This window comes from Hoplias malabaricus, chromosome 7 (assembly GCF_029633855.1).
Source record: "Hoplias malabaricus isolate fHopMal1 chromosome 7, fHopMal1.hap1, whole genome shotgun sequence".
Taxonomy (NCBI): Eukaryota; Metazoa; Chordata; class Actinopteri; order Characiformes; family Erythrinidae; genus Hoplias; species Hoplias malabaricus.
Window position 1 is genome coordinate 18634474 of NC_089806.1, and position 27094 is coordinate 18661567.

Below are 27094 nucleotides of genomic sequence, written 5' to 3' on the forward strand. Positions count from 1 at the left end.
AGGCATTCACTTTCTATATATACACCCACATGAAGATTAGAAGTCAGTTATGGTTCTGCTTTTTAAAATCCAAATATCCCAAACATATTTAATGCCACTGATTCTACAGGAGCCCTGTATTTTCTAAGACTTCTTTGACTGGGTTATGTTTTGTTTTTATTGGTTTTCCTGTCTTTCAAAGCTTTAAATCCTCATGGGAAGTTTTTGGAGTCTAATGGGTCTTGCATTGTTGTTGAAACTCCCTGCATTTTTAATTAAATGTTAGCATACTTACTCATATCTTTCACTTGTTTACATTTTTTCCTTATGTAAGTGTATTATCATATATCTTACCTCATAAATACCTCCTGAAACATGAATAACTTGTACTAAAAAAAGCTGCTTTGACTAGAAATTATGAATGAATTGTGGTCTCTGGTTTGACACGTTATATCAAACAATTCCTTTGCAAGATTTTCTACAGTTAGTCACTGGCTGAGCTACAAGTTAGAATCTGCATTAGTGTTCATAAACGAGTTCAGAGTTACAGCTGTCATCACAGGATAAGATCAGGATTCCACTGTAAAGTAAAAGGCTTCAATAGAGCTGAGAGTCATCAGATTAAGTCAGTCTATAGCTTTAGGCGACTTTATTCATTTACACCAAATTTAGATCTATATAATACAGATAGTGCACATGCAAGACTTCGCAAGTGAAATATATATATTACCAAATCATTTTCACCTATTTGAAATATATATATTTGCAACAAGTGCAAATGCAGAAGATAAAGACATTAAATAAAAATAGTATGAAATCAAAAATCAAGTATACAAAGAGAATACTTACGTAAACAGCCTTTCATTGCTGTTGAAATAGTGAGAGTAAGATGAAGCATAAAAGCACTGGTGTATAACAACATTTCCACTCATCCTCTCCAAAAAAACCCCCAAAACCCCCAATACATTTAAAAATAATATTAATAAAATATTAAGTGGGACACGAACATATAAAAAACACCCCATCAAGAACCCAGTGATAAAACTAGGAACCTAAAATCATATTAAAGGCTTGAAATGATAACAATATGCTTGTCAACACACCCAGAACAATTTCGGTTTTCATATGCATTCAGTGTTTCCTTTAGATACAATATTATGTTAACCATATGTAGAATAATTCATGTTAAAATGATGAATGTTAAAACACTCACAAACAAGTGCTATATAGACAATTCATTAAAGGTATACTATGCATTTGTGTATTCTGTGATTTAACATTTTTGAGCTGAACATTTAAAAATGTTTTGATAATAATTTTTTTTACAGTCCCTTATGTTCTAGGTATTAACCAGGTAAGAGTGAGGCTCACATTACTGTGGTGTCTGGGTGGTTATATAGCATTACAAATTGTACAAATGTAAGAGATATTCACATAGTATGTTTCTATGTGATTGAAATGTTTCGTGAAAATGTTTCGTACGAAAATGATTCGTACCATTGTTCACTGTGTCTTTTCTCTTTACTCTCTTTGTATTTTGTAACGAGTCATTAACACAGTATTCAGAGATGCCTTTGCTTTTATTTACTGCTTAATCTTCGACATTGCATGAATGTTTAAGAATAATTAAGAGTATTCCTGGACTACACAGCATTTTGAACTGTGATTTTCCATTGAAAGGAGTATACAGTCAGGGACTAGGCTCAACCCCTGCCCAGGAAACCAGCCCTTGGTGTACGTTTGTACTTGGCTTGATCCTTTGTACGATTAATAGCTTGAATCTGTTGGGTGTTTCAGTGTAATGTGGTAAATAATTATCTAGTGCTTTGCAGATTTGGAGACTGGTTCATTCCTAGAACTTAACAGCCTGTGAAATAAATTATTGCCAATAATTTTACTGCTTTGACAAGACAGCTAAAAAGAATGGAAAGTCGATTTCTGGACATTGCACACTCAGGCTTGACAAAATCCAGGCATTCTATAAAGCAATTCTGGAGTCTACACTGGACCCCCTTATTTTGTTTTATCACAAGATACTGAAAGGCATGGAGCGCGAGTGTTACAAACAGAAAAGGACTTTTCACTTAACAGTTTCACTTCCATTGTTTACAAACATTTTTAAATAATCAAAACCTTCTTACAGTATATGTTCACATGATAAAACGATAGTAAATCAGGGCTGATTTCACAGATTCATAAGAATTAATAAATGGAGTATTTGTTGCCACAAACACAACAAAATATACCAACAGCTGTGAGGCTATGGAAAATAAAGTAGTGCATTTCTATTCCTGCAGAAGTGGTGCTTGCCATAAGTACAACTAGAAGGTGACAAGTCTAATTTAATGGCCACTGTTAATAAACACAAAGCTGTAGTCGCAGAAGTAAGTCAGTTAGACCGTGGCAGCATGTGATAGCTCATGACATCACTAACCCAAACCCCACCCCCCGGCCGCAAAGAGAATCACCTATGTATGCAGACAGTAGTATAAATAGTACCATGAAAAATGTGGGAATAACGATATGCGTGTTAAAATATCTGCCAATATCACTTCAGAAGAGAAACCACAGAAACAATGTGTGCAAAATTCATTAACACTATGTATGATTTTCAAGTATTTGAATTCAGAGATAGAGATCCAGATGCCGCTCCTTATGACTTGAGGAGAGACTTCAGGCGAAATCAATATGTGCTATCATACTAGTTCTTTTATATAGGCTTCATATCCTTAAAAAAATGCAAGTTCCACAGGCAAGGTCATGCACTCTGGGCTTATTCTGGGAATAGACATGGAATGTATATGGGAAAAAAACTGTGGGAGTGGAAAGATCATGACAAAGTAGTATTCTAACTGTAGAGAAAAGGATGGCTTGGGAGTTCAGGATGATACATCTACAATATCAAGTGCAAATCACTCTTCAAAAGGAACTACAGTACTTTAACTTCATTTTATGATTGTTTTAAGATCACAGCCAGGCACCATGCCAAAGTATTCAAATGTGATGAATCTGGGAATGTTTTTTTGTGCCATAACAGCACAACAGTTCAGTTCTGGTATATCAGGTCTTACGTGGTTGTCAAGAGTCCTATTATTTTACTTCTGTCTTTAGATCTTGCTCCTAAATGAACTCCTGCTTTTGGAAGTTCCAGGGTTTTTTATTTTTCTGAATAAACATAAAATTGGAGATAGCTGACTTTGTGCAGCACTGTATGTGAACACACACACCATATACATGAATTATGATGATTGTGCATGCAAAGCATGGGCTTGTTGAATGATTTGTTTCTATGTGCTACTTTTATAGCACACTCTGGAAGGTGAAGCCCCCTTCTATTTTATTTTTACATGTAGCTCCTTTTAAGAGATACCAGCCTGGTGTTAAGTATTGATAAAGAGAACTGCCTCTAACCCTGAATGTCCCAAAGTCTGCATTGGACCTGAGATGTCTAAGTGCTTGGCTATTCTTTGCTCAGGCAAGAATAGTCATATTATTGTTAATAATGGTCTATCCTGCACTTGGTTAGGTAGCTGCCGGCATGCTAAAGTAGCAATCACACCGTTGATTGTGTGACTTTTTTTTTTTGACAAAGATGGGCTGCAAACCTTGAGGGAAAATGGCTGAATATCATCATGTCTTTGCTTAAAAGGTCCATGACCTGAGACAGAGATCTGTTCTCCAAACCTTCCAGTTTAGAATGAGGTCACCAGCTTACTCTATCTAACCACATCTGAAAAAGTCAGAGAAGAACAGTTTGCCATTACAGTATTTAAGGGCCATGGTGAGATTTTCAAAAGAGTACCCATCTAAAATTTCTGAATCATTAAAAGCAAAGCATTCAGTTTCACAAAACAAACTCACAATGACCCTGTTCAGTTCTATGGCAACCTATTGGGACTTGTCCGCTACCAAGGAAAGAGGATAGCTTACACCAGTTTGTGGCAAAGTTGGAAACAGGACAATAGTTAAGACTGAGGGAGGGGGGTGGGTGGGGGGGGCATAAAACAAATAAGAACACAGTCATTGACCAGATTAAACAGGAGTTTAAGTAGCAATAAAAAGTTATATGCTGCAGAATTGAAAGTTACTGCAGCTGTCGTTACACATTGGTGGAGATCTTGTACTTGGGCGACATGTTGCTATGGAACCAGATGAAGCTGAAAATGACGCCCATGGTTTTTGGGAAGCTCTCGTCAAAGGCGAAAGTCATGGCCTCGTGCAGGGGCACTTTCACCACCTCGATCAGCTCGCCCTCTTGAGGTTTTCCACCACCTTCGCCCACCTGGTTCTCATCCGACACCTCTGCATAAAACATGGTCTGCTTGGCTCCGGTTACTCCTACCCCTGACCTGTGGAGCACAGAGGAAGTAGGTGAGTCTGATTTCCTTCATTTAAAAAAAAAAGTTTTACCCAAATTTAAGTTCATGTCCAGTTCCACTTGCTAAGCTACTACCATGTGCCAGTGTACATCCTCCAAGGCTGAAGACTAGCACATGCTTCCTCACATCTGAAGCAAATACTTAAACATATTAGAACAGCTTCATTCATTTGTGGGACAACTCTAACTGAGCAATTCCTTTGTGTTATGGAGTGAGCACGTGTGTGTTCTGAACTTTGCACACTGGCTTGTTAATACCCACAACAGGTGGAATTATATATACACAGGTGTTTGTATGCATGTCTTGTTAGGTGTTGCATTCTTGGGTTTGATAAAAATAGTAAAAATTTAAATATTTAATACAGGTTGAGACAATAGTCACAGCACACCCTTTTATTTTTTTATATATTACATCTCCACCTTCCCATAAGAAACAAATTCCCTTGATCCAATATAGCAGCCATGTTCCAGACGCAGCATAAAAGTTAGGCCCTCTCACACATTACTTGCTGGGTATTCAGATAAAAGGGTGTCCTGCAACTTTTGACTCACCCTGTATTTAATATTATATTTATTACTATGCTAACAGATGCCAGCATTGCTTATGATGGTTTCCACTGATGTAAGACACCCCAAGAAAGTGTGAGGCCCATTATGCTTTGTTGGACTCCTGGCCATGGATGCACTGGTTATCCTTTTCCCCTTCATAGAATGGATGACAAAGTAGAAGAATGGCAGATAATTGAAAATGGTTCAGTCTCCTTAGGACTGTTTTCAACATTACATAATAGCAGTACTACAGCAGAAGTCTCTGTGAACTTGAAATTGGAAGTTTTCCAGTTTACTTTCCATTTTCTGAAGAACAAGCTGGCATGGTAATAAACATTGTCAGATGCTGGCAGCATTTGAATTAAAGACACAAATGGTTCTGAAGGTCTCCATGATGAGCAGGAATTCTGATCTCCACAGCTGCACCGTAAGCCTGCCAGTCCAGTCAAGTTGCTGTATTACAGTGAATGTGGGGTTCTACTTTGTGGGCCCTTCAGGCATTCAGAGATGCTTCTTAGGCCTTAGAAAGAAAAAATATTACAGTAAGCATGACCAGGTTGGAAGCATTCCCTCACTTGAGACACTGTCAAGGAGATGTTGTTATGGTGATCTTCCATAGGGCCTACTGGCCATTAGAGGGATTGTGGGCCTCAATATCTTTTTTCCTCTCCCTGAAATAGTATCTTTAAAATAAATTAAAGTTATGAGCTTAAAAAACTACAGAATTTCAAAGAGTCAAGAGAGGAAGGCCTGAATGGCACTTTGTAGAATAGACAAGAACTTCTCATACAAGCTCATTCTACCCAGAATGTGTGGGCTAAAGCTGCAAAACACAACACTGAATTTATTAGCATTATCAAGGAATTTCATGATCAGTGTTAGAGTTGCCCAGAGCGGCCAATCAGATGACTGTGTATGAAACAGAAAACCCACTACCCACATTCACTCTTCTAAACATCTCTATAATAGAATCTGAACAATGTTTTGATAACAGTGGAAGCACTCAGTATTTAATGGATAGCCCAGAATGGAGATGTGAACCAAACAGAATGGGCTTGTAAGAGCCTGTAGCTGTGAAGGCCTGCAAGAGTACTGTTTAGGTGAACTGTTTAAATGCACATATTGGGTATTGTTACATAGGGGTAATGAGGGATATGGTGACACACACCCATTAGGATGGGGAATTCACAACATAAAACAGGAGTGATAATCCCCAACTACTGCACACAGAGTGAATTCAGTTTGAACCATTTATTATTTATCTTAATAAAAGATTACCAACTTAAATCCTCCACAATACAGGGACTTTAGGCAACATTTGAAGCAGTAGAAAAATAAACGTACACATTAATTTGTTCTTTGGGTTGATATTTAAAATCCCCATCGGAAAATATGGTGCGTACATTTATGAATGAACCATACCTATGTCAATTTTGGAAATATATTACTTTTTGGTTTGTTTGTTTGTTTGTTATTCTGAATCATGAATTCATTTCCATGTTCATTTGCTTATCTTTAACAGTGTCTAACATAAAACAATAGAAACGATCCCATTTCAATTAATAAATGAGCCAAATGACAAGGGGCTACCTTCAGGCCAACTGTATAATTTACTACAAACGGACCTGCAATTTTAAACAACTGTAGCATTATGCATTAGATAATTATTAACAGAAGGTATATTCACTGATTGTTGTTATAAAAGCCAATGTTGCTTTAGTTTGCTGTTATCATTATTGTATACAACTGCTTGGTCAGTCTTTGTGCTCTACACATGTTGGCAACCCCCTTTTACCTTTTTCTTCAAATGGTCAGAACCACAGTGTGTTATTAGGGTTGTGGATCATTCTCAACAGTGCAGTGATGCTAAAGTGGTGGTGGTTTTTGCTGCTATGAGTGCATCAGAGAGTTTTTAAAAAGGCACACATATCATTTGGGTGCACCTTGTAAATGCAAAGTCAGAGACAAAATGCTATTGTTTAGATCTTTTAGGTTGGTGGATGGTACAGCTGTATCTGATGCACTCATACCAGTGTAACACACACACACACACACACACACACACACATACACACTAACACATCACAAGCATGTCAGTGTAAATGCAGCACTGGGAATGATCCTGTTGTAGTCCTGAATATTGAAGGACAAGGTGAAAGAGGGGTGAGTGCCTCCAACTCTATCAACATTAAATTAGTGTTTGTTTGTTTTCATGTGGAAAAACCCTGGGATGCTTTTTTTTTGCTACATCTTTGCAACTCTTTATGTTGTTTTCTTGCCAGAAATTTCTATATTGGTATACAATGCACATATGTTACCTTTAGTTATTTGGACATTGCTCCAAAAGTTAAACAAAATTTGTAGCACTGCGTTTTCCCCCTGAGCTGCTTAAATTTTTATAATATAACGATTGGATGTAAAGGTAGATATTTAAATAATAATTAATAATCCTCCATTTTATTACGTGTACTCTGAGGATCGCATCTTAATTGGTGATGTTTCTTGTTCATGAGCTTCAATTCAACCAACATATTTTCCTTAAAGTCCATGATTGTGAAAAAAACAACAACCAAACACTATAAAATTCTGATTATATTTCCTCGTCATTTGCTAGCTCTCCAGTCTGTTTGCACGCTCTAAACACATCCCCAGTGCCTTTAAATAGGTAAAAAAACAAAAAAACAAAAGTGTCTCCGTGTGCTAGTGGTAAGAAAGTAGCATTTTGAAGATTATTTTGACAATGAAGTGGTCAAATGTTGAAAAGCATGAACTGAGATGAGATGAGGATATTGCTTTATTCCTGTTCCATACGTGGATAATATTGACTTTATTTATTTATTTTTATTAAATTAGGGAGAGCGCTAACTGCATGCATGTAAACACAGACCTAAAGTGCTACAAAACTAAACAACTTGAGTACCAAATGTGTTTCTGTGGTAATAAAACAGTGAAGAAAAATTTGCAAATAAGTTATACTTCAGCCACATACAAACAACAGCCATAATTTCCCCTCAAACATACGGTTCCGTCTTAGGAAATTTGAACTTAAGAGCTTCTCAATGTAAACGAACCAGAGAACAGAATTTGCACACAATCGCAGATGTCCCCTTAAACAGATCACAGTTCACATTGGTTCACATTGTTTAGTTTTTATTGTCCTATCAAAGCAGGTCATCCATTTTGCATTCCCATACTTAACCTGCAATATACAGACATAACCCAAACAGTCCTTAAATACACAAGGCAGGTGTAACACCAGGCCTGCAGGTGCGTGTGATGGCTCAAACAGGTGTTTGGCCGGCCAGGACCTTGTGTGTGTGTGAGTGTGTGTATATGATAGCACGTAGGTCTGAGGGAGTGTTTGTGACTCCATGTAATGACACAGTGGATTAGAACTGGGTGGGTGAGGGTAATCATCAGCAGCAATAAGCAGGTGCATGCACTACCTTACTCAACACACACATACACACTTGCAGATGTGAGACGGCAAGGGTTTACGACTGTCTCCTCATCTAAGGCCGATAAGAACACAGTCTCTCCCCAGTGAGCTAGTTAGAGGGGGCTGTTTTACCCTACCCTTCACAGCTGTATTCCTTCAAACAACAGCTTTTTGAAGTGATAATAAACAGGGATTATGGAGTGAATGCAACACTAAATACAGGGAACAAAGTTTAAACTTTATTCACCACAAGATATCCGTTATATTGTTTGATGCAAAATATGTCTGTTGAAAAAGATACAAATATAATAGCGTGTAAAGACTTCTTTACACCTTGTTCTGTGTAATTGAAATTCAATATTTCATTACTGTTTATATTGAGTTCATCTGTGTCTAGAAAGGCTTAGACATCACAAGATCATTTTACTCCAAACTCCAGGTAAATTATTTGTGAGTGTGTTCATAAACTAATAATTTAGCAGTTGTTTATTCTGAGAATTTCAATCCATCAGTTCTATTTCCACATCTAACCATCATCTTTTGAGATTATATATATATATATATATATATATATAAAATTAAAATCTCAAAAGCTAATATAATATATGTGGACTATAATAGATCTGGAAATAAGACGTTACGTGACAGGCAAATATTGTTGTAACCTCTGAGAACAATACACATGAGAATTCTTTGAAAATGAAATTTTTTTGATTGATATTTCCCTTAAATAATGTCAAAAAATGAATTAATTATGCCAAGTGTTTGACACGTCCACTCAGGCAGGGTTTCCTTTGTTTTTGGCCTTTTTCCACATTTTGTGAATGTACAGTATCAGTCAAAAGTTTGGACACCTCATTTAATTGTTTTCTTTTATTATTATTATTATTATTTTAGGAAGACATTAAAACTATGAAGGAACACACATGGAATTATGCAGTAACCAGAATATGTTTTATACTTCAGCTTCTTCAAAGTAGCCACCTTTTGCTTTGATGACACCTTTGCACACTCTTGGCGTTCTCTCGATCAGCTTCATGAAGTCGTCACCTGGAATGGTTTTCAGTGAACAGCTGTGGCCTTGTAAAGAGTTAATGTGTAGAACCGCTTGCCTTCTTAATGTGTTTGAGACTATAACTTGGGTTGTGCAGAATTGGAGCGTGTACACATTTCTATACTGTGAAAAGCCCTATTCCACCCAATGACTAATGCAATGTGTCCAATCTCTTGACTGGTACTGTAGGTACTGCCATGTAATTATGTTATGTAAATCAGTGTACACTAAAATGGCAATTACTCTAGATTTAAGGGTTAGTTTAATCCTGTAATTGTGCTGAATAGGTATAATTCACACCTGTATGATGTGATCCTCCTAAGCTTGGTGACAGGAACGTCATAACCACATTCCTCGAGGACTTCCTGCCGAGCGATCTCCTCCAATGAGAGATTGGGTTTGTCCACCAGGCCGGCGCATAGCTCATAGGTCACGCCTGCTGATGCTGGAGGCTGGTCAGCGTCGCTTGCCACTTCTTCACCCTCCTTACCCTCCTGCTGGACTTTGGGTTCTTCTGGAGCTGCCGGGGTACTTTCCTCACCCCCTTGCTCCCCCTCAGGCTGAGGAGGCACAGGCTTGCTCCTCTCCCACTCACACATGTAGACGGCTGCAAAGAAACACACAAGAAGAATCACACACCCATCACACAGGAAAGGCAGCATGATTCCAGGGGGCATATCACAAAACATGATTTCAGATTTCAATGTTATATATCTAAGACATACACCTTTATCAGAGCACAAATATTTATTGAATATTTTAACAATGTTTAAGGACAGTTACATTTTCAAATCTTACTGGGCCATTTAACATCTCGAGCTAAACTAAGACATTTGCTTCGTCAGAAACTTTTAGGGATAAATTTAGGTAAGTCTGACCGGCCATTTTTACTGAATCAGTCCTCATCCTTCAGTCGCCTTATTACAACTTCAACACAGTGCAAAACTCAAGGTGTAGATGGAAAAAATATTCTAATGCCCTTGAAACAATGGTTTAGAAAAAAAAATCCCATAATCTTTGATCATCTCATTAAGCCATTATGATCCTCATCAAGCAGGTGGACTTCTGAAGCAGGCTGAGGCAACCTGAGCCGCACAGTAAAGTGAATGTATATGAGCGAGTGGGACCTGAGCTCAAGAGCCATCATGCTCCAGAGGCTTTGTTCCAACACCATTACCTCAGACAAAGCCCGGCCTTCTCTCGAAGCATTGTTCGGGGAACCAGGAGAATGAAGGGGGGGAAAAAGGAGAAGTCCCTTTCAATGAGAGACCTTCCTTCCATTCTGAGGAGCAGGGCGCCGTCCCTGGCTACAGCATGAGGAACAATAGCAGCGTGGGGCCACAGCCTCACGTATCGCAGCACAGGTCCAACACTCACACGAGCTCCCAAAGCATGAAAAATGTTCCATTACGGGAGAGCTATTGTTTCCAAAGGCTCTGAAACAGGGCAGAGAGCACTCTGCTATAAACACCATACAGCCATGAGTGTACTGAAAGTATAGATTTTAATTAAATATTTAAATACAAACACACACACACACACATACACTAACATACACACATTATGAGTTTAATATTCAGCATCTGAAATATTTAACATTAAAGGGAGTTTGTCCCTCTTTTCCAGAAGCAACCACCTCCACTGTTCTGGGAAGTTTGAACAATCCATGTTCACACATTTCTGTGGTGATCTGGAATCTGGCGACAGATCACATTCTGACTGATGTTGGATGATTAGATTAGAAAGTAGAAAATATTACACTATATTCTAGAAGAAGAAGAAAAAAAACATTCAAGAAGAATGACTAATTTTAAGGTTATCAGTTATGGCCTCGCTAAGGCTATGGTGTAATTTGGCACATAACACCACCTTCTGCAAACAGTTGTAAAATGACTGTTGCTGATGTTACCAGGTGGCTGCTGGAATAAACTGAACACTTCTGCTTTAAAGACGGGATCAATTTAATGACCACTTGAAGCAATCCAGATGGTTTATTAAAGATTTTTGGTCATATTGCTAGCTGAGGAGATGACAGTTGATAGGCAGAAGTAACTGGCAGCATTAGACAAAGATGTGCTCAGGACACAGTTATTGTAATTAGTCAAGAAATGGTTGTACAGTTTAACACTTCCCCAAGATGTAACTGATCAGCCAAGAGGGTTCAGTATTAAATGTATTTTTCTTTAGTTAATGCTTTAGACATGAAGTTAATGTTGCTAACACACATTAGAAATGATTCATTGCCCAAATCCTTTCTATAAACACATCTTCAAAACAAATCAAACTTAGAAGCACCCTGAGACCTTCACACATTATTTTTTCTTTTATTGGATTTTGAACAAACACGTTGAGAGTTCCCAATGTAAAATACTTGGAAAGAAAAAAGAGGGAACAGTAACTAAAACTTAAAAAGATATATAAAAAAGAAAGGGCTCTGCCCATAAGCTAAAAGAATAATAAGGTAATAAATAAATATAATAATAAATGTAACAGAACAAGTGTACATCCACTTCTATACGTCATATTTCCTGTATCCTGTACTATCTCATCCCGGTATTTCTTCAAAGGAATTAGAGCACGGTGGAGAAAAAGGAAACATCAACTACAGACACATACAGTTGCAGATAATTCACTCTCCCATTCATCAGTGTGACCTTCCAAAAGGGTTCAAATAAGTCTTTTCGTAAGGTATTATTTGGCATTATTGATAAATGAAGGGAACATTATAATGTGCATTCGAATTTGTACAAACCTGCAAATGTCTTGACACAAAAGTTGTATATTGCTGTTCAAAAGGCAATAAACCTCCATATTTGAATATCAGACACTTTTCAATGCCTGTGGTTTCACACGTCCTGTCTTTGTATCAAGTGCTGAGGTATTCAGGAATCCACCCCCCCAAGATCACAGCTCTCAGTGTACTGTAGTAGCCCAATCCTGTGCACATTACACCTTTATCCAGAATTAACCAAACCATCCAAATGTGCTGCAGCTTGCTTCAAACAATTCGATGTTATTTTTTCACCTCTGTAATGCACTGCACAACCCCCTTCTCTAACCAAATCACACGTACATTTAACATCAATTAGAGTAGATTTGTGTCCCCCAAATACTCTGCTGAGAATTTTGATAACCATGTCAGTAAAATCCTCACTAACATTCATCACAGATCTAGCCTGGAAGCTATCAGAAACCATGCTACAGGCTGTGGATTTTTCTGATTTGCTGATTTGATTTTGGATTTTGCAAAAATAACGGGTCAGACTTCTTACGCTAAGTAAAATATTTCACTTTGAAGTTAATGAGAAAGAAAATAATCAAAATGATTGAAAAAGTAAGTAATAAATAAATTAGATACTATAAAGTAGTGGAAATCATCATGAGACCTTGGAATTAGGTGCTTACTCTACAATGCCATCTCTTCTGGCTCTGAAATATATATTTGTTGATGTGGTTTTTAAAATAGCATGTCTTACTGAGAAGCTTCAATACGAGCTAAACTTTGTGTACCATGTAGCTTAAAACTGTATGCAGCCACAACGACAGTTGCTGTACTGAATTCAGTTTTGTCAGCTAAAGAAATTCCATGATGTGCTTAGAATCTATAAGGATACGGCAGACATTCTGCACAAGAAGCAGCACTGGATTTTGATGTAACTCTTGACTACAATCACAGCCTGCACCATTCAGTTACACTGTGAAACCCCATTTATATTTTACAATACATAGTAAATCACACTGCTCTGAACAACACCAACAAGTTTAATATTAATGAATGTATCCTAAAGGGTGTGATCACTGGCTTGTGCAAACAAATGTGTAAAAAGTTTTATCATTCCTTTTAAGAAAGTGTGGATTACTGAGGCCTCCTGTAAATATTTAAAAGCGATTCCTCTCAACCAGTTTCGTCACTGCTGTATTTGAAAAAAGGTTCATGATTTAAGTGTTTAAATACATTAAACATGCTACATGAAGTGTAGTCTTGTCCGCTGATTGGTGGTGTGAACCTGGCAATATTTATAAGAAGAGGTTATTTACCTGGGCGGAACTGCTTGACCAGGATGAAACAGTGAGAGGAGGTGTTGAAGATCAGCACAGACACACTGAGAGAGGGAGATAGAGAGAGAGGGAGAGAGAGAATTAATAGCAGTTATGATCTATGTTCCTGCAGTTTTAGCTGTACTAAAGAAAGGAAAAACTAAGAGTAACTCTACCACTATATGTCATTATAAGAATAGCCTCTAATTAACTACTCCCAAAATAGACACTAAGACAAATCCATAAACACAGAGAAGAGTTCAGCATCTTGGGAGAGAGGTCCACATCTTGTCTCATCCTAAAACCTTGTTTGGTTTTGGATTCCTGCCTTCTGGTTATATTCAATGTTCGGAAGCAAGAAATTACAATTGCTGTAATTTGAATTCAATATATACTTGAGGCAAACAAGTTTTCTGTCTGCAAATATTGATTATTTTTATATATTTCATTAATCTGTTCAATATTCTTTAGTTAATTTAATAACTGATAAGATTTATGGAAAATACAATTATAAAGAAAATGCTTTAAAAAACTAACATTTATTGAAACATTTCAGAAAAATGTAATGAACAATGTTATGTTTCCACCCACTAAACTTTTGCGAATACACCTCAGATGTGCCGCCATGATTAGGAATGGCATCAAAACGAGGAAGTGGGCCGTATAGAGCTTGTTCTTAATGATTTGAGGGGAAAGTAAAATGCTCTGTGGACTTTTGTATGTGTGTACAATATTCCACACAGGCACTAAAATAAGAAGCTCAGGTGCTGGTGTGAGAACAGAGTGGTAAAGTGCAGAGAGGAGGAAAGAGGAAGGATAGTCGGGGTGAGTTCATTAAAAAGCTTGTGTTTGTGGGATCAGGCTGGGGCTCTGGCACGCGCTTTGTCGCATGCGCAATGTGTATAAACCAGCTGAAACGTCACTGTTTATTAACCTTTTCCATTTGCACTTTAGTGATAGTCAAACATTTCTACCTCATTCGAGCATAAAACCCTTTTTGCAATATTTGGGAGTTTTGTTTTCCATTCAACTCATGCAGATACAGTAGCTTTGAGTATGTGTGTGGCCTGAGTAATATCATGATTCCCAGCTGGTTCATCTGTCCCAGTCCAGCCCTGGTCACAGTGGGTCTGGAGCCAAAACAAAGTCACTGGGCTTAAGGCAGGAATACACCCTAGATTAAGGGCCAGTTCATTGCAGGGCAACACACACATACATTCTTTCACACCTATGGTCAGTTTAGTATGGCCAATCCACCTACCAACGTGTTTTTGAACGGTGGGAAGAAACCTACATGGGGGAAACCCACAGGGAGAACACACTAAACTCCTCACAGTGACCTGAGGCAGGGCTCAAACCCACAACCACAGGACCCTGCAGCTGTGTGACAGCGGCACTACCCGTTGCGCCACCATGCTGCCCCCTACAATACTTCTCAGACTGCATTTAAATCATCATAAAATTGAGTATTTGCCATTTGCTTTCATGTTCTTGAATAACTTGTGTGCATTTGTGATTATAATCAAGTTAAAAGAAAGAATGACTCAAATAGGTCTCCACATACACTGCAGTTCAGGGGTTGGAGCAAATATATCTAAGCACATGAAGAACATCTTTCTTTTTACCACATAAAAGCAAAGTGAATTAATAAAAGCCTCTAAATAATCCTCCGTAAAGCTGTGATGTTCGCACCTTAGCTTCCATGTTGAGAAAGCATGCAGTGAAGCAAATATGCATTAGCTAAATATACGCTGCCTCTGTAAGGATTTATTTCCTGTATTATAAATATGATTTTTTTTGTTTTACCGTAGGTGCCTGTTGGTTGGCTGGATGACTAATGTAAACCAGGCTAATATAAGCTCATTTAGCTAATACTTGAAAAGGTAATGGCCAAACCTGAAGTTTTTTTTGTCTTTGATATTACAAGCAAAGTTATATAACAAATGTAAAATAATGAAATGTGTTCAAGCTCAGAATTCTTGTTCTGAAATGTTGTCCTTTAGTTACAGTGTGAAGGTTTACGACTGCTTTATTTGTACAGGTTATTTCAAAGGACATAACCAAGCCAAATCTGGAATATTGTAAGATTATGACTGGGGGGATAAAGTAACTTTAGTACTTTGATTCATTCATTTGTCTTCTGCAATCACTTTAGCCTGATCTGGGTTTCATTGATCCTACAGCATACATGTACTCTCAAAAAGAATGGTACTGTACAGGTGCATCATTATTCCTAATAAGTGTACAATAAGTGTAAATATATATTTATAGGTACAACAGTGGTCTTAAAGTCTAGTTATATTCCCTAAAGGTACATTACATTCTCTTCTCTGGAAAGAGAAATTTATATTGACATGAATTCATTTCAAGAAAATAAGTCATGGAGATTAATTTGGGTGTATGAAATCAACAGTTTCTGGAAATGGCTTTTGTGATTCAGGCCTTTTTGGTATTGAAGAGAAGGATTTTACACTATACTGAAAGGGCCCACTGAGAAGAACATGCTGAAATTCAGGGAAGATTTCGGCTAAATCACTAAGGGTGGGTGCCTCAGAAATCATACTAATTGGCTCGTCTAAGAGAAAACAAATCAAAACATTGCACTTCCCCTTGCTATTCCCTTCATCTAAAGGCCTCATCAGCAGACATCAAAATAGCATTAAAATAGAGTTAAGTCTGAGGTAGATGAGAACCATAGGGAAATAAGGAAGCTAGTAAGATACAGAGATACGGAACGCATGAACCATAAGCTTACTCCATCATCTCACGTATTTTCCATGGGATTAACACTATGCCTTTTGTCTTTGTTCCTCTCTATAGATCCTACACAGGAAACATTGGGAAGGATAGAATAAATACCTGCATCTTAGGGGTCTATGGATAATAGGATTTTATCAGGCTAAGAAAGGAGATCCACCAAAAGCATGCCAGGATTGCCAGGCCTTTGTTGGTGGACCAAGAGCAAGCTAATCACTCCACGGAGCAAGAGGTCAAGCTGTCCATCCACAGACTCCACTCACTCTCCCACGGAAACCATTCATTCCGTTGCCCATTCTCCAGCCCTCATCTACACCACCCAGGATTTCAGACATGTAGAGAACATGCCTGAGAGCCACTTGTCTTTGGCCTCAGATCATTGAGACGTTAGGTGAACCATGGCTGATCATACTGCACTTGTGTGAGAGAGTGTGATTGTTTTGAAGGCAGTGGAGACTGGGTCTCATACACTGTTGGGAAAACGGATGTGTCTGTAAGGGCAGGAAGCCCTGCCCAGTCTTTCCCATGGTGAAAGCCTAATGTGGGAGATTACCATTTAGCCTGGCTACTCTGAGGACAGTCATACACAAACACACACTCAATACAACTGTAGAAAAAAAAATCTTTTAAACAGGTTTTAAACATCATTTTTATTTCTTTTGGCAATAATTTTTATGGCCAATTCTGTTTACAGACAAATGTTCCAACAGAAAGACGTCTGGCAGATATTTTATTAACCTAATCATTCACATCCTCATTATTTCACCTTTAAAACTCTTTCAGCACCATGTCTGAAGCCGCACTCAGCTTTGGTGTATCTCTGGATGATCAGTAATAGTTCGGATCTGACTGGTCGTGCAGGTTTCTGCTCTACAACTTGCAAATGATTCAAAACATTTCTCTCTCTCTCAGGTGGCCACACAGTTGTTTGTTCAGTCTTTGGCCTTCTCAAGACTTGACTACAGCAACTGCCCCTTGCTGGTCTTTCACAGTGAGCCATCCGGCCCTTTCTGCTCATCCAGAACATGGCTGCATGGCTGCTCTTAAATTGTCCGTAGTTCTCTCACATGACTCCACTGCTGCGTTAACTTTGCTGACTTTTAGTATCTGCCTGCATCAGATTCAAGACCGTGATGCTTACCTACGAAGCCAAGAATGGACCGGCTGCTCCATTCATGAAGGCAATAATCAAAACCTGATCCATGCCACAAGCTCTTTGTGCCTCAACTACAGCTCGGCTTCAGGCATATTCCATCAGGTCATGTAGAAAACAAGGATCAAGGCTCTTCTCTTTCCTGGCTCGCAGATGGTGGAATGAACTTCAGCTGGCTGTATAAACTACAAAGTCCCTCACCGTCATCAAAACCAGACTGAAGATTGAACTCTCTGTGTAATATTTAGATGACCACTAATCCTGCACTTGCCAAATTATTTTGAACTTTCTTAGTTTCTTTAGTTGTGTTTGTCCTTCCCAGGCATACTAGTATCTTGAATTTTCTTAATGTATTAAATTGTTTCTCTTTCCCACACCTAGGCACTTGTCGTGGTTTCGGTTTGCACCTGTTTATTTTCTATTTAGGCTTTGCTTAAATCCTGTATCAAATGGTGTTTTAGTACAATAGTATTGGAGCTCTAATTCTATTTCTACTGGTGAGTATGTCACTCTGGATAAGAACATCTGCTAAATGCTGCAAATATAAATGTTCACACTGTGGCCTAAAAGAACACACAAAACAAACTAGCTCATTTTTAAGACTGTTGGTCAGGGTTGCAATATAAATATTTTTGCTTGGGGTTTTTTCTCTTTGTATAAAACAATCTAGCATTTTCAGTTGTTTAATGGAAAGCTGTTGGCTGTTTAAAAAAAAATTATTAAGACATTGATAGTAATTTAGCACTTATTTGAGTCATGAATTACAATGTTAAAAATATTTTAGCATACGTGCTGCCAAACAAAATAATAATATAAAATAAATATTTTTTTTGTCGTAGGTGTGAGTTTGAAGGACAATGTTTGTTCAGATTCTCCTTGACATCACACATTATTTAAAATCATTATTTATTAACCGCTAAAACAAGGCATTGGATAACCTCAAATATACTAATATATATATATATAGATATATAGATATATTAAATTGAATATATATATTCTTTATAATTGAAATGAACACTAACATGAAATCAGATTGATTAATGATATGTGCAGAGTTAAATGTTTTCCACAGTCAGAAACTACAGGATACAGGCATGCATACAATCCCAAGCATTGCATGCACAATTAAAGAGTCTGGAAGGGAAGCCCATTATCTGGAGAAACCATGATTCATTTGTGCCTGTGCTCCTGATTAAGACGGCCCGGTTCCATTTTAAGCACTTCTATCTCACCACCACCGTTTTTCTTCTTTCGCTTGCTCCTTCCTACCCAGCCCCTTCTCTAAAAGGAAGAAGTGGTGTTCCCAGCTCTCACCACCCATCTCCTTATCTCCTTCCCTCTACTGAAAAGCCTGAGCTCAGCTGACCCAAGCTGGTTCTGAAGCTGTCAGGTCATGGCACCAGCTCACCCCGGAAAAATCCCTTAACTGGCATCCCGCCCTGAGAAACACTACCACAGAGGCACGCTGGAGATTTCACACACTGTTACGCCTAGAGTCTGCAACAGGCCTTCACCTTCATCAGGAAAAACAGACACAAGGATAGAAACAAGGAAATAACTACTTTTATCAACACTTTTTAAATAAATTATATGTTTGGGTTCTTCACAGTATAACTGTTATATTATTTCTCAATAAAGCATAAGCACTCAAAGTTTGAAATGTGAAGAAAATTTATTATATTATTATTATTTTTAAAAAAGGGTGGAACCCCCCTTCATGGGTGAAAGAGAATTTTGGCAAAATAGATCACACATACTCTGCACCATCTTAACTATATTTTGACAGTTAAGATGTTTGAAATATGTTAAACTTAAAAAAAAAAAAACAAATGTGAAAGTATAATAGTCAAAGTGTTTTATTTAAATTCTCAGTTTTGTTTTATAATACACATATAAAACAGGATTTTGGTAGATCACAACTATTGTTCACCCTTAAAACCTTGCCTACTGACACACTGTGACAAAATATTGTGGAATGTGTCATATTGCCATTTACCTGATATAATCACTATGAAAATATATTTGTCAGAGTCAATTGTCTCAACCAGGAGATCTAAATGTTCTCCCTCTCCTCCCCAAAGCCCAAGTCTTCCTCATGAAAGACAATTGACACAAATTACAGTTTCTTACCTCCCAAGATCAGAGGAGTCCTCAAAAAGAACTGAAGCAGTGGCACTAATGACCTGAACAGATGCTCCTCTTAATGGTTTTACCTTTCGACTAAAGGCCCTTCCACATTCTGTCTCTCACTCACACACACCAAAACAAACCCATACATCATCACACCAAACAGTCCAGCAAAACAACACATCAATTCACCAAATGGCAAAGTGAAATATTTTAATTTGTTTGAGTAAAAAGGCCAGAGATGCACAAAAGTATTTACAGGTGCCTAGTTTAAACAATAGAAAATACATTGCTATTTTGTGTCTCTATACAGTTTTCATTTCCATGAACAATTACTACTGACTCCCCAAACTTCTTCAGTCACATCACTCTGCTTTGTTTACTACAGGTTAATTCTTATATGTAAAGTATATAGTTTGCTCCCTGAGTACCAGCCCTTGTTCTGGCAGTGTTTAAGCTCAGGGAGAGTTTGGACTCTGCTGTAAACGTAAATTAAATCACTTTCTGTGAGAAATTTCCTTTTTGTTTCTCAGCATTTCTCAATAACATTTGTCTAAAAAATAAATAAATAAATAATAGCACTATAAAGAAAAATGAGTCCATCAGCCCTGACATTATCCACAGGGGCCTAACCCCTACAATGGCATTCAATAACTTTAAGTTAACTCAATATAAAAGGTCAGGCATGATCTTGCGGCTGCTGTGGAAAATTCTAGAAGCATAGGTAGGCAGATTTTAAGTGCAATCACCCCAGGGCCCGTGTGGGTGCAGTAGGCGGAGTGGACTTTTTTTTTCTGGCAGCCAGAATCTCAGTTGTATTGCCACTGAACACTTCAACCTGTCTGGAGAGCTCAACAGCTGCTCTAACCAGAAGTGCTCTAGTAATCTTACTTTTCTAGCACAGATGTGAGAGATTCCAGGCCACCATGTTCTTATCTCTCCAGGTTGTATTAAAGTTAATTAAATTAAAGTACAGTGCAGATGGTGAAAAATTCCTCCACTGGAAATACTAGGATAATGGTCTGGATAGAACACTTTAAAAAAAAGTTTTATTAATCCAGTCATCATTACTTTTTCATCATCTGCAATTGCCCCCATTAGCTGAACCCCCCCATCACACAGTGTTTGGCTTCCTCCAGGACACCCAAACTGAAGTCCTTTGATTTTGGAATCACTAAAGACTGTTGTGCAATACCAGAGTTTGTGTTGAAAGCTGTAGCAGTGCTTTTGTATTTCTGATTTTGATTTCAGTGAAGAGTGAACTCAGGGTGAACGCCCAGCGTGAAAGAAGTGAAACAGAACATCATACCCTTCTCAACCATTGGAGAAAACTGCAATTACATTTTTGCAGATCTACAAAAAAGGATATCATGTGCCACCACATTAATTATAACAAACGTAATGTCAACATGAGAATAACAATAAATCACAATCACAATAAATAAATAAAAATCTGCAATGCCAAACAAGTTCTGGTTCTTATGCACAAAGAGCAAATATAATTGTTTTTTTTTTTTATGCATATTTTGCTGCTGACTGAATTCTCAGTTGAACACCTGGAAAAATAAACATGTGCCAAATGGAGTTCATTAACCCTACACTTCTGTAATACAGTGGAACAAACTCAAGTCTCATCTGAAATGACCAAACCCAGTGATAGTGAGTATAAGAAGTCTTGTGAGTGAGATACACATGCAGAATTTTTACTCGTTCAACAGAGCTGTGAATGATCTACCGCCCAAATAACACCTATTCTAAGATGGTCCTGACCAGTGAAGAACAGGGTGAAAGGGTACAAACAAAATACACAGAGCAGCAGGTGAACTAGAGTCTGTAACTACAAAGAACTACAAAGTGCTCCAATGGTCAGTGGAGCTGATAAAATGGACAACGATTGTTCAATACAAGGTAGGTGTTCTTAATATTGTGGCTGATCAATGTGTGCGCGTGTTAACATACATATACATTCATGTCGGTAAATCTGGGTTCTGCCTGATTAACTTTTACACTAGACGCGGCTGTAAGGTTTATTTTTAGCACAGTTTAAATAGAAGACAACAGTCAAAGCCAATTAAAGCCAAGAAATGTACTGTTATTTTGTAAAAGTGTTCAACATTCGGTGCATGTGGGTTTCAATTGGAACTCATTATTGTCTTGTTTTAGCTTAACTTAATTTAGGGATCTATTACTTTGTATTTAGAGGCAGTTTTTTTGGTAATGACTAACAAACCAAGTTAATAATAGTTAATTATTAATTTAGCTACCCTGCCTTAGCTAGCTAGGAAATAACCTTAGCCACAAACAGGTAGGCCAAATTAGCACAGCTCCGCAAGTGAATCTCACTGTAGCAGTCTACAACTGCTTCTGGCTCTCCAGGTCCTTTCTCTGCATTACTTCCAAGAAAAGAAAAGGGAAAAAAAATCATTAAATTAAGTGTTTTCTTGCATGCTTAGAAACAGGTGGGGCTTAAACACTTGTGTGACTGACATGATGAACCTTCAAACTGTGATTAATATGTAATGCAGTGAAATATGTCAGTGGGCCAAGCATTTAGAAAAATAGTGTCAATCAGTTTTTGAGATGAGAAACTCAAGAAAAACTAGCTGAATACTCACCTGTCATGAGTTTGCATGAAATCCCAGGACTTTTTTGTTCCATTCTGTAAAGAGAAAAAAATACATAAAAAGAAATATGTATATATAAGTTACAAATACTCTACATAATATATTGGCCATAATTAACTACTATCTTTTTCTGTATAGCTGAAAGTGTAATGTATTTGTAATTGTACTGCTTATGATTTTTTATTTTACTCTCATCACCGGTCATACCAAGTTCAAATCACAGGCCTTTAATCTCCTACAGAACACAGTATAATTTAATAGACCTGTTAAATAAATGCACATGATGAACTTGACTTTTTATTAGAGCTGGGGTTGCAGATTATGCCCAGAGGATCACTAAGTTGTATGTGCTGATCCTAGGAGTGGGTGATATAATAGAAGTATCATATGACCATGCTTAAAGATATGTCAACAATACACAATATGTATCAAAATATTTTGACACAGAACACAATATGCTTAAAATGTCACATCTAAAAAGTCATGTGAAATTGTACTGTTATAGTGTGCCAATAAAGCACAAGGATACTTCACCACTTCATTTAACCTTTCCTGACACAAATTTTGGGAGTTAGGGGCTCTTGCTCAAGGACATTTTATCTGTGGATTTTCCTGCGGGTTGTGGGGATAGAACCCAGGATCTTCCAGTCCCAAAACTGCTTTGCAATAATTAAAAATTGCCCAATTGCCCACTTCTGAGTCAGTGTTTTACTTCACAGTAAATTAAATAAAACACACATTTTCAGTTTGTCTTGTGCAGCTGAAATTAGTGGCATGTCTAATCACTTGAGATAGGATTCTTCTAAACGTGTCTCTCACAAGAGCAGACATGCAGGAAAATCCTTAAGCTGTGGTTCCCGGCCTGCGGTCGCTGTGTGTGTGGGTGGGTGTGTGTGTGTGTGTTCACATCCATAAAATATGATGAAGGACATAGAGTTACCCAGTGTTTATATAAATAAAACTTGAATTTAAATAAGTGGATGTACAAATGATTACACCGTACTGCAAACATGTGGAGCTAGGAAACAAGAATGTATACACAGCTACACAACACAACAGCTTCTTTACCCGGTGTTTAAAATGTAATCTGATAATGAACTTGATCACTGAAGTACACCAAATGCCAAAGCCTTCTGTGAAATAGCTGAAGCTACAAATATACTACCATTAAAATGCTGAAATTTTTTCAAAGATCTCAAACAAATTTTCCTAGGGTGTCTTGTTCAGATTCACAAATTAAAGGTGATTCGATTGAAACTAGCAAGATTTAAATCAAATTAAACAAATATGTAATTTTTTCACCTGTATTTTAATGTTGACACCTACACAAATAGTTTTTGTCAATTTTAAACAGTGAAGAAAAATATATAGCAAACATAGGAAATTCTGTTCGAATTCACCAAGATTTGGTTAAATAATATTTTAATTTTTAAATAATTAAATAATTTTTCCATATGTTGAGCTCAACTTTTGTTTTATGATAGCAGTGTCCACAATCACAATACGCTTAACTTCACTGTTAAAAGAAGAGAGAAAAGCCAGAACAATTCACTTTGCGTCATCATTCAACATGTTTTTTGATATCAGTATGGGATTAACATGACAGCAGGCCTCCATTTATTTAATCATTCTTTATATTCTACGAAAGAAACAGCTGTGTTGGGCTTCTAGGTCAGCGGTGTAATAACAAAACCTCATCAATTAGGACAATAGCAACCACTGAGACCTCACTGTAGCTCCAAGTCAACAGACACTTTGCTATTCAAAAAATGCAGAGCCCCCATCCTGGCCTGGCCTGACCCGACCAATCGTAGTGGCAGGCATACTAGGTTAATAAACAGCAACTTCCATTAACTGAAACATTCATGCTTAACCTGAGGCGCTGGACTAAAACAGCAGTGTGGAGAGTGACCCTGCATGCAGCCTCATTAACTGAAGCACGGCCAGTGGCCCAACAGGGTCACGTTTGTTTTAGGCTCACCTACCACCCATGCTAATAAAGGGGCTTTTCAACTCCAAAATGTGTTGGGGGTTTTTTTGGGAGATGGTGAAAGTGGGACAAATCACATCTGTGCAAGTTCTTAGTGGTGTGTCTCATTAAGCACAGACATGACTACAATCCCTCAACCACCTAGAACTTCAGCACCCCAAGAGAGGGCTATGCTGCTGTAGTTTACTGAGCAGAAAAAACAGAAAAAAAGGTTTATTAAACACACATTAAAACAATTAAACTAGGCACATGTTTTGCAATCCTCTCTTAATTTCCATCTTGCGATTCTGTATATTACTGAGGACAATGCTTCTGATGATCTCCTGGTAAGTTTTCGTGAACGTTTTATAAAAGAAAAAAGAAAATCATATATATATATATATATATATATATATATATATATATATATATATCGTATGTTCAGAACAAAGGCCAAAAAGGCAGTCACTGGAGTTCTGAATATTCTGAAAGCACTCTGTGAGGGCTCAGTAAACAACAAATTGTATATATTTTTTTAATTAAAGCACACAGACACCTCTCTGACCTGATTATGCAGTGTTTGCTAAAAAATGTGTTTTAACAAGTTTAAAATTAGTGTGCAATGTTTTTGCTTCAGCTTATTCATGTCCAGATGACAAACAACGCCATCTGTTTTTTTTTAATTCTCCTCAGAAGGAGCCTACTGAAGAATCAAAAAGTGTATTAAATTAAAAAAAAACTTCAGAATGCACGCCAGGGCTGAGGTGTGTGTCCTTTTCCTCAATGCTTCAAAGTGATCCAAACATTTTTGTGTAGGCGTGAAATCCATCATTTTCTGCCATGGGGCAAGGAGAGTGGGGATAAAACGGGCCTTTCTGTGGCAAGTGCGTACTTGAACACATAGTTGTGGTGGTGTAAGTGGGCATGTTTAGATAGGGGAGGAGGATACAGGGTGGCTGGTACACTTCCAAGTGGACAGCTCAAGGCCTCAGGTCTGCATAAGAGCCCACCTCCATATTTTGAGCACATGTGCACACAGGAAGATATCTTGCGTAACAGTCCCGCATTTTTCTATCAGTTCATTCCTGATTGATTTGGCAATTCAGACACTAAATGCGACTGTTGGGCAAAATACCAAATTTACACAATTTTCCCCTTTCTCCATATCTAGTCAGTCGGCCAAGACGTGTGTCCTCCTTTGGAAATTCATACCTCTGCAATTAGCATTGTGCAAAACTGCATGCCTAAATCATTACACTTTGTGCAAAGCCTGCACTGGATTGAGCTACTAAGTAATCCTAAACAGACTACAGCTACATAGATGAAAACACTAGCATCAACCACCTTGAAGCCTGAACTGGATTTCTTTCCAACCTATTTCTTTAAGCTTATATTGAGGTTGAATGCTGTAACCTGCTTCACTTTTCCACCAACGAGGAACCGGAACAGCTGTAGTTCGCAAAATAAACGTAGAACCGTTTGGCATGCTTTCGCAGACATAAATTGGTTCGTGAACCAAATAAGTTAGTTCTCAACTGGAACCAAAGAAGAGTTGGTCTTTCAGCACAAACCGTGACATCATCCGTGGGCGTGTCGAGGCTGAGTAACTCAAGAAAGAGCTTGAGCCTCATATACAGCATTATCAAGCTGCATGTGGTAAACTTCAACATTTCATATAAATGAATAATAGGAAACAAAACAGGAATACCCTCCATTTGTGTGTGTTTCTGGGGCTGTGTTTGGCGCAACACCATGCACTTTGCTCAGAGCCATGGCTCTGCTTGAGATTTCTCTGTTGTTCACCAGCTCAGCAGGATGGCTCAGAACTCTGCAACATTTACACACGTATTACATCTCACTCTGATCTGACTCCATGGTAAACAAAAAATAAGCAATGACCCTGTCATGATTCAACCACAGCGATGCCCTTCACTGATTATGTTTCCTTGGTTCCCTTCTAAACTTGGGAAGAACCAAGGCTCCAAAAATCAGGAACGGAATCAGTTAAAGTTCTTTTGGTGGAAAAGCGGACCCGCATCGAAAACTGATTTTCGGTGTAAGTCGGAACATACGTACATACAAGCCTGTCTCAGCCACGTTGAACACTTGTTCAGCACAGTAACCCCCCTCCCTAATTATCCCGAGCCACGTAACCGTGTATTTTTCCACTGCGCACAGCAAACACGAAGTTCGCGTTACGACGTTTACGACGCAAAACCACTTAAGTCGAAACAAGGCTTCATACAGTAAATGGGAGATGTGTTGTAACCACGAAACATTGTAACTCGGGACTGACGTTCTGTAATTAATATATATATATATATATTTTTTTTTTTTTTTTTTTAATCTACACAGTTCCAGGGAATATGCGTTTTATCAAACGAAATACTAGTTTATAGCCTTTTTTTACATTTACCCTGTTCACTAAAATGTTTTTGGACCTACATTTTCAAGATGATAATTACTCCTCATCAGGATACATTGTTACCAGACTCTGTAGGGTGTCTCAGATTACAATTTAATGCAGAAAATTATATAAATGTTACACAAGATAAAATGAAACAATAATCATAGTAACAACATAATTTGAATACTGTTGTGAATCATGCTTGACCTAAAGCTAATTTTAAAGAAAATGGGAAGAGTTTACATAAGAATATGGAGGAGACAGAAAGATAAATAAATAAATAAATAAATATATATATATATATATATATATATATCTTAATACTAGCAAACATACACAAGGGTGGCATGTCAGACTTCACATTCCTCAAAGCCCAGGGTGTCGTGACAGCTGGCCAGAGGAGCCTCAATGAAGGGAAGCGGCTGCAAGTTCATACACAGCAGATACGTAATCGGGATGAGGGCGCGGTGCTGACACAACAAGCCCCGAAAGTGCAAGTGTTGTAGAGGAACAACATGATCCATAAGAGGCCTTGGGGCTGAGCGCAAAACAGTTTAAGTATCGTAAGCAGTTCACACACACACACACACACTATAAACCTCAGGTCCATTGCTGTC

At 37.9% G+C, this 27094-nt stretch overlaps 1 protein-coding gene across 3 annotated transcripts in view; it reads right to left on the minus strand.

Annotated features, from left to right (window-relative positions):
- Nucleotides 1-612: 612 nt before the first annotated feature.
- The window catches only part of nudt14 (nudix (nucleoside diphosphate linked moiety X)-type motif 14), a 36666-nt gene continuing 10184 nt past the window's right edge, over nt 613-27094 (minus strand). Inside the window, exons 2-6 of one of the 3 annotated variants that reach the window (XM_066677548.1) lie at nt 22093-22136; nt 21781-21870; nt 13438-13502; nt 9700-10006; nt 613-4328 (exon numbers count right to left, since the gene is read on the minus strand). In XM_066677548.1, the coding sequence (XP_066533645.1) occupies nt 4079-4328; nt 9700-10006; nt 13438-13502; nt 21781-21870; nt 22093-22136 (756 nt within the window). In that variant the 3' untranslated portion in view covers nt 613-4078. Of the gene's footprint in view, nt 4329-4916; nt 5427-9699; nt 10007-13437; nt 13503-21780; nt 21871-22092; nt 22137-27094 lie in introns of those variants that run through there. The other 2 variants (XM_066677551.1, XM_066677550.1) reach the window with 2 other exon arrangements.